The 15,391-nt window shown below is 49.7% G+C and overlaps 1 protein-coding gene across 3 annotated transcripts in view; it reads right to left on the bottom strand.

Annotated features, from left to right (window-relative positions):
• LOC149472050 (uncharacterized) overlaps positions 1-15,391 on the bottom strand; it is a 481,288-nt gene that overhangs the window by 400,107 nt on the left and 65,790 nt on the right. For 2 of the 3 annotated variants that reach the window (XM_089693286.1, XM_089693293.1), the window contains one exon: positions 3,756-4,103. The exons of the other annotated variant lie outside the window; for it this stretch is intronic. In XM_089693286.1, coding sequence (XP_089549412.1) covers positions 3,756-4,103 — 348 coding nt within the window. The remainder of the gene's footprint in view (positions 1-3,755; positions 4,104-15,391) is intronic. 3 annotated transcript variants of the gene reach the window in all.

The following is a 15,391-nucleotide window of genomic DNA, read 5'->3' as shown; positions in this document are numbered from 1 at the left end:
TTTTCCATTTTGTCATAGGTTGCTGGCAGATTATAGGCCTCCCATAGGTGCTGCCAGGCCCCAAATCTGCCATGGGCCCCCGTACCGCCTGGTCACGCTGCTACTGGGTCCACAGTGTGACCTGGGTCCCTGTACCGCCTCCCATTGCTCCCACTCTGCCATGTGCCACTTTGAGGTCTCCTCACACTCCTGCGGTTTTCCATTTTGTCATAGGTTGCTGGCAGATTACAGGCCTCCCATAGGTGCCGCCAGGCCCCAAATCTGCCATGGGCCCCCGTACCGCCTGGTCACGCTGCTGCTGGGTCCACAGTGTGACCTGGGTCCCTGTACCACCTCCCATTGCTCCCACTCTGCCATGTGCCACTTTGAGGTCTCCTCACACTCCTGCGGTTTTCCATTTTGTCATAGGTTGCTGGCAGATTACAGGCCTCCCATAGGTGCCGCCAGGCCCCAAATCTGCCATGGGCCCCCGTGCCGCCTGGTCACGCTGCTGCTGGGTCCACAGTGTGACCTGGGTCCCTGTACCGCCTCCCATTGCTCCCACTCTGCCATGTGCCACTTTGAGGTCTCCTCACACTCCTGCGGTTTTCCATTTTGTCATAGGTTGCTGGCAGATTACAGGCCTCCCATAGGTGCTGCCAGGCCCCAAATCTGCCATGGGCCCCCGTACCGCCTGGTCACGCTGCTACTGGGTCCACAGTGTGACCTGGGTCCCTGTACCGCCTCCCATTGCTCCCACTCTGCCATGTGCCACTTTGAGGTCTCCTCACACTCCTGCGGTTTTCCATTTTGTCATAGGTTGCTGGCAGATTACAGGCCTCCCATAGGTGCTGCCAGGCCCCAAATCTGCCATGGGCCCCCGTACCGCCTGGTCACGCTGCTGCTGAGTCCACAGTGTGACCTGGGTCCCTGTACCGCCTCCCATTGCTCCCACTCTGCCATGTGCCACTTTGAGGTCTCCTCACACTCCTGCGGTTTTCCATTTTGTCATAGGTTGCTGGCAGATTACAGGCCTTCCATAGGTGCCGCCAGGCCCCAAATCTGCCATGGGCCCCCGTACCGCCTGGTCACGCTGCTGCTGGGTCCACAGTGTGACCTGGGTCCCTGTACCGCCTCCCATTGCTCCCACTCTGCCATGTGCCACTTTGAGGTCTCCTCACACTCCTGCGGTTTTCCATTTTGTCATAGGTTGCTGGCAGATTACAGGCCTCCCATAGGTGCTGCCAGGCCCCAAATCTGCCATGGGCCCCCGTACCGCCTGGTCACACTGCTGCTGGGTCCACAGTGTGACCTGGGTGCCTGTACCGCCTCCCATTGCTCCCACTCTGCCATGTGCCACTTTGAGGTCTCCTCACACTCCTGCGGTTTTCCATTTTGTCATAGGTTGCTGGCAGATTACAGGCCTCCCATAGGTGCTGCCAGGCCCCAAATCTGCCATGGGCCCCCGTACCGCCTGGTCACGCTGCTGCTGGGTCCACAGTGTGACCTGGGTCCCTGTACCGCCTCTCATTGCTCCCACTCTGCCATGTGCCACTTTGTGGTCTCCTCACACTCCTGCTGGTTTCCATTTTGTCATAGGTTGCTGTATGGCCTCCCATTGCTGCTGCCTCCACCGCCACACTGTGGCTCCAAACACTGGTTTTGGCCCCGTGACTGGCCAAATGAGTGAAGTGTGCGGTGATTCTAAGATCGACGGCACTCATCTGCATGTCATACTGACTGACAGTATTATTTCTCTTCCCCAGCAGACTCCAAGGGCATTTAAATTAAAGGTACAGTGTTCTGCACTAATATTAAGTCTCTCTGAAGCCTAGAAACACCCTTTTTTAAGTTAAATTCACAGCGAATATATTCGACTCGAATCGAATATTTTCCACAAATTCGCCGAATCAGTCGAATCGAATTTTTGAATACCTCGCTCATCTCTAGTGACAACCATAACCCCCCCAACCCCCTAGACCCCACACCATCCATCCATAGATGCAGTGGAGAAAAAAGTGTAAACAGTAAAAAAGATAAAGGAAAATAAGAAAACAAATGCAGCCACATCTGATTACTAGTAGTCTGCAATACACTCAATGTTTGTTTTTGGGGTTAGATACAGTTTAAATAACATTTACAGTTCATGTTCCTACCCAGCCTGTGACTTGACTACGAAAGGAGAAGCAGTAGACTGATGAGGCCATCTCTCTGCTCTCTTTTCCTGTAAGTATGTTTCTTGTTAGCACATGAGCATTGCAAAACCACTGATTGGCAACTTTGACGTCTTTCTATTTCCTACTTCTCTTGCTATGTAAATAAAACTCACTTTATTAACTTGTTCCCAATCAGAGTACACACATACTGTATGTGGGTCTGTTAATGTGGGGCCTCATATACGTGTACCTGTGTTTGTGGTGGGAGCGTGCTGCATAGCATAGAACTCTCCCAAGGCAGAGACTGAGCTGTCACCAACAATCCTGGCTCTCCTGCTAAAGATCAGAAGACAGGAGGACTGCCACTCAATCACATGCTATACAGCCCACCCCTGTACTATAGTGTGTCTTTGGTAGGATTTAAAAACAAATCTCAAAAGTGATCTGCAGTGGATCACTTTTCAGAAGGGAGCTAAGTAGTGTCTTCCATGCATTCAGGAAGTGATCCTGCCACTTTCTTCTTAATTTTATTTTTTCCTTACCAAAAGGTGATTAAAATGGAACTTAAATTTCTCCACCATGGGCATGGCCCCATTGACTTGAATTGGTGAGTTTAACCGATCCCTGTCACCTGTCAAGTCAGCAAGCTACGATAAATTGGTAGCGGTAGTGATTTAAAGCATCAAAGCCATGGCATGTGTATAGTCTCGCTTTATGTTAGCTTTCAGATATCTCTCTGATCTCTCTCCAGAGACGGGGAGAAGGTTACACACCGCAGTATAACTGCCTGTTTTCACGACCCCCTGACCGCCCATGTGAAAGAGCCGCTATTTTGCCTACTGTCTCCCCATTACTTTGCTACAGCTATCTGATAGACCTGAATTTCTAGGTATAGTGTGCACAGTGTCCTCTCACAATGGTACATTTTCTCCTCTTATCAGTAGTTGGTATATGGTAACATATTACCAGTACTTGGTACGTGGTCACCTATCGCCATTGTTTGATACATGGTTACCTATTGCCAGTACTTGGTACATGGTCACCTATCGCCATTGTTTGATACATGGTCACCTATTGCCAATAATTGTAACATGGTTACCTATTGCCGGTAATTGGTACATGGTCACCTATTGCTATTGTTTGGTACATGGTTACCTATCACCATTGTTTGGTACATGGTCGCCTATTGCCTATAATTAGTACTTGGATTTGGCAATAGGTGATCATGTACCATCACATGAGAAGTTCGGGTATGTACCTGGCCCTACACAAACACTTTCATGTATCAGACTATCATACTGTATTTTAATGTTTGTTACCAGACGCCATTATCTCTTCATTTACAATGTAGGTTGGGTTGCTGGACAATCTAGTAAAACCGTAATACACTGTACACATGTTGTATGGATTGTCCATTACTGGTGTTTAAACAATAATGCAACACAGGATACCCAATAATATGGCAGTAAAAAGCTCTTCTTCCCAAGGTACTACAGAGGACATCTACTGTACCTACACAAAGACATGGTTGCAATGCAGGAAAATGAAGGAAATGGCTTCTCTAAAGCAGTAATAAACAGCTCACTCTGAATATCATACTGTAGTCAATGTGGTACTCACCGATGACTTCCAGAGCTCCTGTACTCCTCTCTGTTGGCTGTTCCAGGCTGGGATGTTCCACTCTGCAGATATATTCCACACCCTGATGTCTCTCCAGAGACGGGGAAAAGGTCACACATGAACTACACCCATACGTCTTGTCATTCTGTCTCCCTAGTAGAGTATTCATTATTTTGTACATCCCATCTGAAGACACAGGATACATTTCTCTGGATTTCTTGTCTTTTTTAAACCACTTCACATTCACGGCATCCGGGAAGTATTTTGTTACTGTGCACTGTATGGTGGCTTCTTCACTGCTTCTCATGGGTGGGACTGACATCTCCACATGTGGCCTCCAGGGAAAGTCTACACAAATCAAAAAGTAAAACCCATTTGTACATTGTGTTCTGCATTCACTGGATTAACATAAGAGAACCTACATGTGGCACCCTCTAATGTGCTACTAGAATAGTGTAGTGTATTGCAGACAAATGTACTGTGTATGACTCATGGTCACTGTGTGAGTCTGTGATCAAGGTCGGGTTATTGCAAGTCAGCTGGATGACTTAACAGGCTGGGACTCAATCGCCTCCTCCTGGCCCTGGAGAACCATTGAACCTTCTAGAAGGCAGTGAGCAGGAAGGGGTGGGGTTCTAATTTGCATGTTTATAGGAGTTTGACCAATTCCAGGCTAGAGGCCCTGGTAGAGTAGTAGGACTGGTCCATAAATATGGGAGAGTCAGGCTGACGAGGGAGTCGAGTGGAAGATGTCGGTGTCTGTGAGGGGCCCATAAGCAAGCTGGTAGTGTCTGCCGGCTGTGGAGCCGGGAGCAATTCTACAGGGAAGAGGAGACATATCTGCATGTAGCTTACAAGAAGCTATGTTGATTTTTGAGGGGCTGTGAGTTCCTCGTCTATAAAGGGCTGTTGGTACTGATCCGCAAAGACTGCCGGCTTTAAAGTAATAAGAACAGTCCAGGATCTGTCTCTGTACATAGGAAGGAAGTTGTCCCCCTTTATTGATTCAAACCAAATGGAGCATCCCATAATCCCTATTACCCTTTGTGGCGGAACCGTTCTGCCTGGGCTTCCTTGAGCGATGTGTCTCAGCCAATGGTCCCCTTGTCCTGCAAGTCTTCCAGTGTTCTGCCAAGGCAGGTATTAGAGCTCAAAACCAATCCTTCCCTGCTGCCCCAAACCACTTTGTGTAGGGTGAAAATGACTCAATCTTTATTAAACACAGCTCAGTATACACAGCTTCACCAAGGGGAGAAAATTGAAACAGAAAGTGCAAAATGTTATCACAAAGGGACGATTCATCACAAGACTCCCCGGTTGCGTAACACCCGTCAGACCTGGCGAGACCTTCAAACGGGTCCGCTTGGGACTGGTCAGTTCAGAGGGTCACTTCTCCAACTCGGCTTGCCGAGACAACCCATCCACGTTGGCTTTTTGCTTCCCTGATCGGTACTGGATGGTAAAGTTATAGGGTTGGAGGGCCATTGTCCCCAGAGACCCGGTTTAGCCATACCAGGGGGTTGTGATTGGTGAGTCCGGTAAAGGAGCGCCCCTACAGGTAGGGCTGCAATTTCTTGAGGGCCCATACCAAGGCAAGACACTCTTTCTCCACAGCAGCGTAGGCCACCTCCTGGGGTAACAACTTTCTACTTAGGTAGGCCACTGGATGGTCGTTCCCGTCGTCCCTGATTTGGCTCAGAACAGCGCCCAATCAAAAGGTGGAGGCATCTGTGTAAACACAAAACCGTTTGGAAGGGTGAGGAGCAGCCAAAAGGGAAGCATGGATCAGGTCATGTTTGAGCTTTTGGAAAGCCGTTTCACACTCTGGCTACCACACAACCTGTCTGGGCAGATTCTTCCGGGTCAGATCCGTTAGAGGTTTAGCAATGGCACTGTAGTTGGGAATGAATTTACGGTAGTACTCTGCAGTGCCTAGGAATGCAAGGACCTGGGTCTTGGTTTGGGGGGTGGGCCAATTTGCTAGCTTCCACCTTCGGAGGTGCCAGTCGTTGTTTCCCACATCCTACCCGATGTCCTAGGTATTGGACCTCGGACATCCCAACATGGCATTTGTCAGGTCGGATGGTCAGTCCTGCTTGCCCAATGTGATCAAGCACTTCCCTGAGGTGTCGGAGGTGATCCTCCCAACTATCACTGTAGATAGCTATATTGTCTAGATAGGCACAGGAGAAGTACTGCAGCCCATCCAGCAGCATATCTAGCATTCTCTGAAAGGGGTTCTTCATCCCCTGGACTGGTACAAGCCGAAAGGGGTGATGAATGCCGACTTTGCTACCGTGTCCGCATCCAGCGGAATCTGCCAGTACCCCTTGCAGAGATCGATAGTGGTAAGAAAATTACCTCTGGCCATCCGGTCCAGCAGCTCGTCTATCCGGGGCATGGGGTATGCATCGGTCATGGTCCGGTCATTGAGCCTGCGGTAGTCCACACAGAACCGGATGGTTCCATCCTTCTTGGGTACCAAGACTACTGGGGAGGCCCAGGGACTGTCAGAGGGTTCTATCACACCTAAATCCAACATTTCCTTAATCTCTCTTCTCATCCCTTCTCTGATGGACTCAGGCACTCAGTAGGCTGCCTGCTTCAGGGGGGCCTGACCCTGCATGTCTACCCGGTTGCAGTTGTGGTGGTGTAACCGGGCAGAGACGAGAACAGCCCTCGGCGCTCTTGGAGCAGTTGGCGGGCCGGTTCCTAGGCCTTGGGAGGCAGCAGTGTGCTGATATCTACATCCACTACACTCAGCTGGGACTGTCCGTCCCCCGGCAGAATAAGCATTTCTGAGTCATCAGTAGCCAGAGCAAATAGCACCTACACTCTCCTTCAGTCGTTCGATGAATGGTTTCAGCATATTCACATGGAAGGTTCGCCGGATCCTTCCATCTGAACAGCGAGCTACAATGTGGTATCACAGAGTTGCTCCACCACTTGGTATGGGCCCTGCCAGTCAGCCTGTAATTTGTCATGCCTGACTGGTTTCAAGGCCAACACTTTCCATCCTAAGTGAAACGTTCGGTCTCGGGCAGACCGGTCGTACCACCGTTTCTGTCGGCTCTGGGCGGTCTCAAGGTTGTCCCGTACTAGGGACGTCAACCATTGTAGCCTTTCCTTGAGCTCCAGCACACAGGCCACCACCGAGGTCCCCTCCTCGGCCACTGCTCCCTCCCAGTGTTCGCGTAGGAGATCCAGGGGTCCCCGAACCCTCCGGCCGTACAGCAGCTCGAAGGGAGAGAACCCAGTGGACTCCTGCGGTACCTCTTGGTAGGCGAACAGGAGGTGGGGAAGATGTCGCTCCCAGTCCTTATGGGACATGGTGAACATTCGGAGGAGCTGTTTCAGATCACCATTAAACCGTTCGCAGAGCCCATTGGTCTGGGGGTGGTAGGGAGAGCTGTACAGCGGTCTGATTCCACACAACTTCCAAAGTTGTTGGGTAAGCTCGGCCGTGAACTGCGTGCCTTGGTCGGTCAGGATCTCCCACCGAAATCCTACCTGAGTAAAGATCTTCAGCAGGGCTTGAGCAACTGTTTTTGCCTGCACATCTCTCAGCGCTATGGTTTCCGGGTACCGGCTGGCGTAGTCGACAATGGTCAAGATATACTTCTTGCCTGGGGACTAGGCCATTTGAAGGGCCCCACTAGGTCCACGGTGATATGACTGAAAGGTTCCCTGGCTATGGGTAGGGGCCTCAGAGTGGCCCTGGGCCTGTCTCCCTGCTTCCCTACCTTCTGGCAGACCTCACAAGACCGACAGTAGTCCGAACGTCCTCCGATACTCCTGGCCAAAAGAAACTCTGGGTTAAGCGATGCAGGGTCTGTCGCTTGCCCAAATGCCCAGCAAGGGGAATATCATGTGCAATCTGGAGGAGGTCACGCCGATACTTCCTCGGTACTACCATCTGCCGGTGAGGTATTTGGGCAGCACCCACCCCTGCTCCCCCGTGGACCCTGTACAACTTTCCCTGGTCCCACTCATACCTCATATCTCCCAATCCCCCAGGATCACTTCCAGCCCTCCGTCTACAGGGGTCTAAGGTCCGGTCACTGTTTCTTTAGCAAAATCAGCGGGGGAATCCCAGGTCAGGGCAGGGACAAGCTCAGCAGGGGGTGGGTATTCGACTCTTACCGGAACCTCGGCAGGTGAAGCGACAGCATGCTGTCTAGCTTGGTGGCGAGTGGTGACAGGATGAGCTTCAGCAGGGGTCTCGGTGCCAAAAGTGGAGACCAGGACTCCCAGATCATTTCCAAGGAGAACCTCAGCTGGCAACTTCTGCATTACTCCAATTTCAATGTCCCTGGCCCCGGCCCCCCAGTCCAGATAAACACTTGCGGTAGGAATCTGGTAGACATGGCCTCCCTCTACCCATACGGCCACAGACCACCTGGTCTTGGCCCAGTCTGGTACCAGCTGGGGTTGGACTAGGGTGAGTGTGGCCCCAGTGTCCCGTAATCCTTGGGCCCGATGGCCATTACCATAGACAACCTGTTGGTGATGTCGGCAATTGTCCAGGGTGGCAGCCTGGAGAGGGTTAACCTCATGAAAGACCCCGATGTCCTCATCCTCGGTGGTAAAATTCCTCCATGAAAAGGCGGTGTTACTCGGGTGGTCCTGTAGCGAGTAGGCAGAGGCTCGGCCATAGCGAGTGGTGGGTCGGTTGGAAGTGCCCCGAGGGGGTTGGCTGCTCTAGGGCCTTGTTGGATTCCGGGGGCAATGAATGCAGATGTGCCCTGTTTGGTTGCAGCCATAACAGCGTGGGCCAGACCCAATGTCTAACATCCCCTGGAAGTCCATTGTAAAACTGCTCCAGTAACAGCAGTTGCAACAGTTCCTCCAGCTTGGTGATCTGACACCCTCGGACCCAGCTGCGAGTAGCGTGTTGTAACTGATGTCCCCATTCAGTGAAGGTGTCCTGGGGTTTCTTCTTGAGTGCCCGGAACTTTAAGCATTACGCCTCTGGGGTGAGAGCGTAGCGGGCCAGCAAGTGTTCTTTAACAAAATCATAATCCAAGCAGTAGCTGTCGGGTACAGTCCTGAATGCGTCTGCAGCCCGACCGGTTAGCTTGCTGCTCAAAATGGGGACCTGGTCTTGGGTTGCCACACCATGGATGGTGCACAACCGTTCAAAGTCCTGAAGAAAGCTGTCAATGTCCCCATCTGCCTCTAAGAAAGTTTTAAAAGCAGCGTAGGGAATTTTCTTTGGTCTGCTTGCAGTCTGCAGAAGGTAGGAGGTAATCCCCTCCCAGGCCGAGCCCTCGGTTGATGACTGGGAGTGACTAAGCCGCAGTTGGGTGGCATCATCCAGGGCCTTGGAAATCTGTTCGGGGGTGGGAGCGCTGCCAAACAGAGCCAAACACCACTCCACCTCTTGTCGTAAATCCGAATGGTATAGGGGTCTCCGTACAGTGCTAAGTGGGCCTGACGTTTCAGGGGCCGATGACCTGTTCTGTTCCTCTAACTCCTCCTGTGAAGTGGAGTTCACTTCTGGCGGAGCATTGTTCACTTCAAGCGTAGCGGAGTGTGCATCAGGTGAAGTGGGATGTGCATCCGCTTGGTCCAGGGCCATAATCTTGTCCAACAGTTCCTCTCTGGTCTTGGAGCCAGCGATACCTCCCCGAGCGACAAGCAGGCTTTGGAGAGCTGGTTTCGGAGGTCCCGTATATCCATCTGGCTGAGCAGGGACCTCTCTGTGAAAAAGATGGGGTCCCGGTTGGTGGTTTGGATTTTCTCCGCAATGAGGAAACTGTCAACCAATTGTGGCGGAACCGTTCCACCTGGGCTTCCTCGTGCGGAGCGATGCGTCTCAGTCAATGGTCCCCTTGTCCTGCAAGTCTTCCAGTGCTCTGCCAAGGCAGGTATTAGAGCTCAAAACCAATCCTTCCCTGCTACCCCAAACCACGAGTCGGAATGTCGTGTAGGGTGAAAATGACTCAATCTTTATTAAACACAGCTCAGTATATACAGCTTCACCAAGGGGAGAAAACTGAAAGAGAAAGGGCAAAATGTTATCACAAAGGGACGGTTCATCACACCCTTTCCAATTTGTTTCCCCTAATAAAATAAAAAAACCAAGCTCACAGACTGTTCACTGACTGTGGATGCAAGAGTAGAAAATGCATATTCCCTGGCTGTGCAGAGCTTAGGGGTACCCACAACCCAGCGGCCCTCACGAGGGTAGAGCTACATACAGAAGGGGAGGTCTGAAGTACAAGTCTGGTTCAAAATCTCCTTTTTAACTTAAAGTGAACCTTCACTTAAAAATGAAAGTACTGCTTATCCCCACCCCCACCTGTGACAGGTGCCCATTTCCACTTCCTCAATTCTCACCTAGGGGAGAATTACTTCAGCATACCCTCTTCCTTCTCTCCTGCAACTTCCTGAGATTATTCACACTCCCCAGAAGGCTTCAGGACCAGTCCCACAGTGCTGATGTGCTTCATGCTTGTGCAGAGGGGAGCTATCTGCAAGACTTGGTTGTTAATTATCCATCAATTATAAAGATTAAATCAAGGTGGATGCATCTATTTTTGGAACAATCACCTCTGTTTGATTTTATGATGGCTTATAGTAAAAGACAATAAACTAGTTTGAAGATGAACTTTAGAAAACAGAGATCTTCCCTAACAAGAGTTATTTGCTCGTGTATGTCTATAGGATGGGTACAGCAATTTACTTACCCAATCCTGCACTCCTGATGGCTCATCTGCACTGCTAGACCAGACCCCCCAGCTTCTGCTCCTCTACATTCCAGCAGTTTATAGTTTTCTGGTGTCATCAAGACCAATGCAATGGCCATGAGACAGTCCACCTCTTTAGCGTACGGGAGTGCCGTCTGCCAGGAGAGCAAAGGATCAGCTAGGTAAAGGTACTCTTACTATCCTCCCACATGAGTATTTAACCTTTGCAATGTGGGGTCAGTCCCTCTGCAAGGGAAGACTTTTAGTTTTCCTGGAGTTCAGCTTTAAAGTGGAGTATGACCTTAATGTTTGGGAATATTTAAACATTTAATGGTCTTATGAGATCTTTAGTATTCCGTCTGATGTATCTGTTCAATCACCAAAAAATCCAGCCAAACACCATTTCCCAGTTATTCTGCATATGCATCTAATGCCTAGTACCTGGAGTGGAGTTTTAGTCCCTCAATCAACATGGACTATTTTGAATTATGCTGCTAGCGTTAGTTAATCGATAGGAAAGTATATCATATTTACTTGTTGTAAATTGTTTTTAACATTCCTTTAGCTACTTCCCAGTTTCCATGTCTAGGCAAATGATGTCATACATCCCAGGAGTCTTCAGGAGGGGAGGGAGGGTTCTCAGCTAAGCAAACTCTCCTGTCACCATGCCTGAGGTAAGGGTAGATGGATTCCAGGAAGTAAATGCTACATGCATCATCCTCCCTTACTCAAGATGGCCAAAGCCAAAATTGCTAGGGAATGTATTTCTATGTGATTTCTAAGCAAAATAAAGCATGGAGACATGGATGGATGGGGGAGTTTGTTTTGAATATTACAAATGAATTAAATAACGGTTTTGGTTTGTGGTGCTCAGATACAGTGTAGTTCTGCTTTAAGACTTTGTTCATTCAATCCAGCGGGTTGAATGAAAAAATTGAGGAGGTCTCTGTACTAAGTATGCAATGTGCTTTTGTGTTCTAATAGGGGACAGCCCCCACCCCCCACCAGAACACACCTGTAAGTGCTCGCGCTGATTGGATGCTGATCAGCTGCTGGTTTTCCAGCATGTTTATACCACAGAAGCCGGTCATGAGATTGGCTTCTGTCCGACATGCAGCTGTACACATGGACCAAAAGTTGTCAGGTTTCCACTGTAACAGTTGACTTTGGCCGATAGTGTATGGGGGTTTAGTGTGAGCGTTTATAGCGGATTTTGGAGGAGTTGTTTTGTGCGGTTTTTCAGGTGTACTTGGGGTTGAATGCTTCTGTTTTAGTCAATGGGAATAGGAAAAACTCTCAGGTGCTCCTATTGAAGTCTATGTGCCAAAAGTTCCCCAATCAGCCTTAAAGCAGTAGTAAACCGAACTTTAAAAAAATGTTTCTCTGCAAGGTAATGTGTTAGTATGCATCACATAAAACAAAGCCCTCCAGAGGCACGTTGTCACCGCTGCAGAGGCTTCCATCTTCACCCAGTCTGTCTTCCGGGTTCCTGAGCTCCAGCCGTCCACATGCACACGGGAGTTCCGGGCCAAGGCACAGTGCTCTGAAGGAATGGCACAGCTATGCCGTTCCTTCAGAGAGCATGCTGTCATAAGGAGCAAATATCTCCTAAACGGTGCACATTTAGGTATTCATTCTACCTACAGGTAAGCTTTATTATTGCATGTAGGTAAAAATTACAATCTGGAGTTTACTACCACTTTAAAAGTAACACAGTTAGCGACTGAAACTTACCATTCCATTGACAAGTGACATATATATATATTTATAAATGTAGCCACAGGTCCTAAACTGGGGCTACTATGTAAATATTGTTTTTGGCTGGGTTGTATGCAGCTCAGACTGATTGCATAGTTGTATCTGGCTTTTCCCTAAGCTCAGTTGGGTTGAGCATTTCTCACTGTCTCCATTAGGTGTCATTGGTACCACAGGCCATAGTATGAGATTGCACAACTAGACTGAGTTATGAATATTTATATCTCTTCCAGACAGCCCAGTAGGAGGTTCATGGCCACTGGTGCATGCGGGGAGAGGATATAAATATTTGGGACAGGCCATGTGCTCGCTCTCTTGCCTCAGTCTGAGGCCTGAGGAGGTGCTACTAGAGAGAGCTCTGTGCTTAGTCTCAGAAGCCTACCTGGGGCCTATCTATTCTGAGGTGGTCCTGAGGCTGTCCTGCCGGGGTGGAGAAAGCTGAGAAGATCCAGGGGATTCCCCTTACTGGAGAGAGCCAGGATGAAGGCTGGTCTCACAGAAGGGCCTGGTGACCCACTTGGAGGATGCACCAGAATCTGAAAATATGCTTCCAGTGTTGCCGGGTTGGCTTAAAGGTTCTGACACTGTGAAACTGGACTTGTTCTGGATCCAAGTAGCCTGTGAGTGATCTGCTGTGGTATCTGAGACCCTTAACCTTCACACCTTTTACCTCCTTCCAAGTTCAACATTAAAACTTTGAAAAGACCAAAAGTGACTGGCGCCATATTTCTGTTCAGATCTCCCTGTTAAAACCATGGAGCTCTGGGGTAAATGCTAGCTTGCTCCCTGCCTCTGGAGGTGCAATCCTACCTGCAGGGGGTCAGGGGGGCGCTACATAAAATTTAAACATATACATAGTTATAGCTCTTATAATTGTATATCTAGGAATGGCTTACATAACTGTTTCTTATGGTGGTGCACAGTGTTGGTAGTTTGGTATTGAGATGTTTAAAGTTTGATTACAGGTATTCATATAGCAATGAGAATTTACACAGTGCTTTACAAATTCTACATCGTCACATCAGTCCCTGTCCAAATGAAGCTTACAATCTAAGGTCCCTATTTCACATACACTGTTTAAAAAAATGAAAGGAACACTTTGAAAAGCCATCAGATCTCAATGGGGAAAAATCTCCTGCTGGATATCTATGCTGATATGGACTGGGTAATGTGTTAGGAACGTAAGGATGCCCCACCGTTTGATGGAAATGAAAGTGATCAACCTAGAGAGGACTGAATTCAAAGACACCCTGAAAATCAAAGTGAACAAATGATGCAGCAGGCTCGTCCATTTTGCTGAAATTTCATTGCAGAAAGTCAGAATGGTCCTCAGTAGTTTGTATGGCCCCCACGTGCTTGTATGCATGCCTGACAACATCGGGGGAGGCTCCTAATGAGACCACGGATGGTGTAATGGGGTATTTCCTCCCAGATCTGGACCAGGGCATCTCTGAGCTCCTGGGCAGTCGGCAACAGATGGACCGAAACATGACATCCCAGAGGTGTTTAATTGGATTTAGGTCAGGCAAGCGTGGGGGCTATTCAATGGTATCAATGCCTTTATCCTTCAGGAACGGCCTGCATACTCTCCCCACATGAGGCCGGGCATTGCCGTGCACCAGGAGGAACCCAGGACCCACTGCACCAGAGTAGGGTCTGACAACAGGTCCAGGGATTTCATTCCGATTTTAATGGCAGTCAGGATGCCATTGTCTAGCCTGTAGAGGTCTGTGCGTCCCTCCATGGATATGCCTCCATAGACCATCACTGACCCACCACCAAAATGGTCATGCTGAATGATTTAACAGGCAGCAGAACATTCTCCACGGCTTCTCCAGACCCTTTCACGTCTGTCACATGTGCTCAGGGTGAACCTGCTCTCATCTGTTTAAAGCACAGGGTGCAAGTGGTGGACCTGCCAATTCTGATGTTCAATGGCAAATTCCAATCCAGCTCTATGGTGCCGGGCAGTGAGCACAGGGACCACTAGAGGACGACCGGCCCTCAGGCCACCCTCGTGAAGTCTGTTTCTGATTGTTTGGTGAGAGACATTCACACCAGTGGCCTGCTGGAGGTCATTTTGTAGGGCTCTGGCAGTGCTCATCCTGTTCCTCCTTGCACATAGGAGCAGATACCGGTCCTGCTGATGGGTCATTGCAGCAACTCAGAATGATCCTCAGTAGTTTGTATGGCCCCCACGTGCTTGTATGCATGCCTGACAACATCGGGGGAGGCTCCTAATGAGACGACGGATGGTGTCCTGGGGGATTTCCTCCCAGATCTGGACCAGGGCATCACTGAGCTCCTGGACAGTCTGTGGTGCAACCTGGCGGCGTCGGATGGACCAGAACATGATCTCCCAAAGGTATTCTATCAGATTTAGGTCAGGCAAGCGTGGGGGCCATTCAATGGTATCAATTCCTTCATTCTCCAGGAACTGCCTGCATACTCTCACCACATGAGGCCGGGCATTGTCATGCACCAGGAGGAATCCAGGACCCACTGCACCAGAGTAGGGGCTGACAATGGGTCCAAGGATTTTATTCTGATACCTAATGGCAGTCAGGGTGCCATTGTCTAGCCTGTAGAGGTCTGTGCGTCCCTCCATGGATATGCCTCTCCAGACCATCACTGACCCACCACCAAAATGGTCATGCTGAACCATGTTACAGGCAGCAGAACGTTCTCCACGGCTTCTCCAGACCCTTTCACGTCTGTCACATGTGCTCAGGGTGAACCTGCTCTCATCTGTGAAAAGCACAGGGCACCATTGGTGGACCTGCCAATTCTGATGTTCAATGGCAAATGCCAATCAAGCTTTCTGGTGCCAGAAAGTGAGCACAGGGCCCACTAGAGGACGCCTGGCCCTCAGGCCACCCTATGAAGTCTGTTTCTTATTGTTTGGTCAGAGACATTTACACCAGTGGCCTGCTGGAGGTCATTTTGCAGGGCTCTGGCAGTGCTCCTCTTGTTCCTCCTTGCAGGTACCGGTCCTGCTGATGGGTTAAGGACCTTCTACGGCCCTGTCCAGCTCTCCTAGAGTAACTGCCTGTCTCCTGGAATCTCCTCCATGCTCTTGAGACTGTGCTGGGAGACACAGCAAACCTTCTGGCAATGGCACATATTGATGTCAGTAGTGACACTGACCCTAACCAAATGCAAAACTAGTGAAAAACAGTCAGAAAAGAT

This window comes from Staurois parvus, unplaced genomic scaffold (assembly GCF_062004578.1).
Source record: "Staurois parvus isolate SC_StPar_1 unplaced genomic scaffold, SC_StPar_1.0 ptg000024l, whole genome shotgun sequence".
In the NCBI taxonomy this organism is placed as follows: Eukaryota; Metazoa; Chordata; class Amphibia; order Anura; family Ranidae; genus Staurois; species Staurois parvus.
The sequence above is the reverse complement of the archived record's forward strand: the minus strand, read 5'-3'. Positions and strand labels throughout refer to the sequence as shown.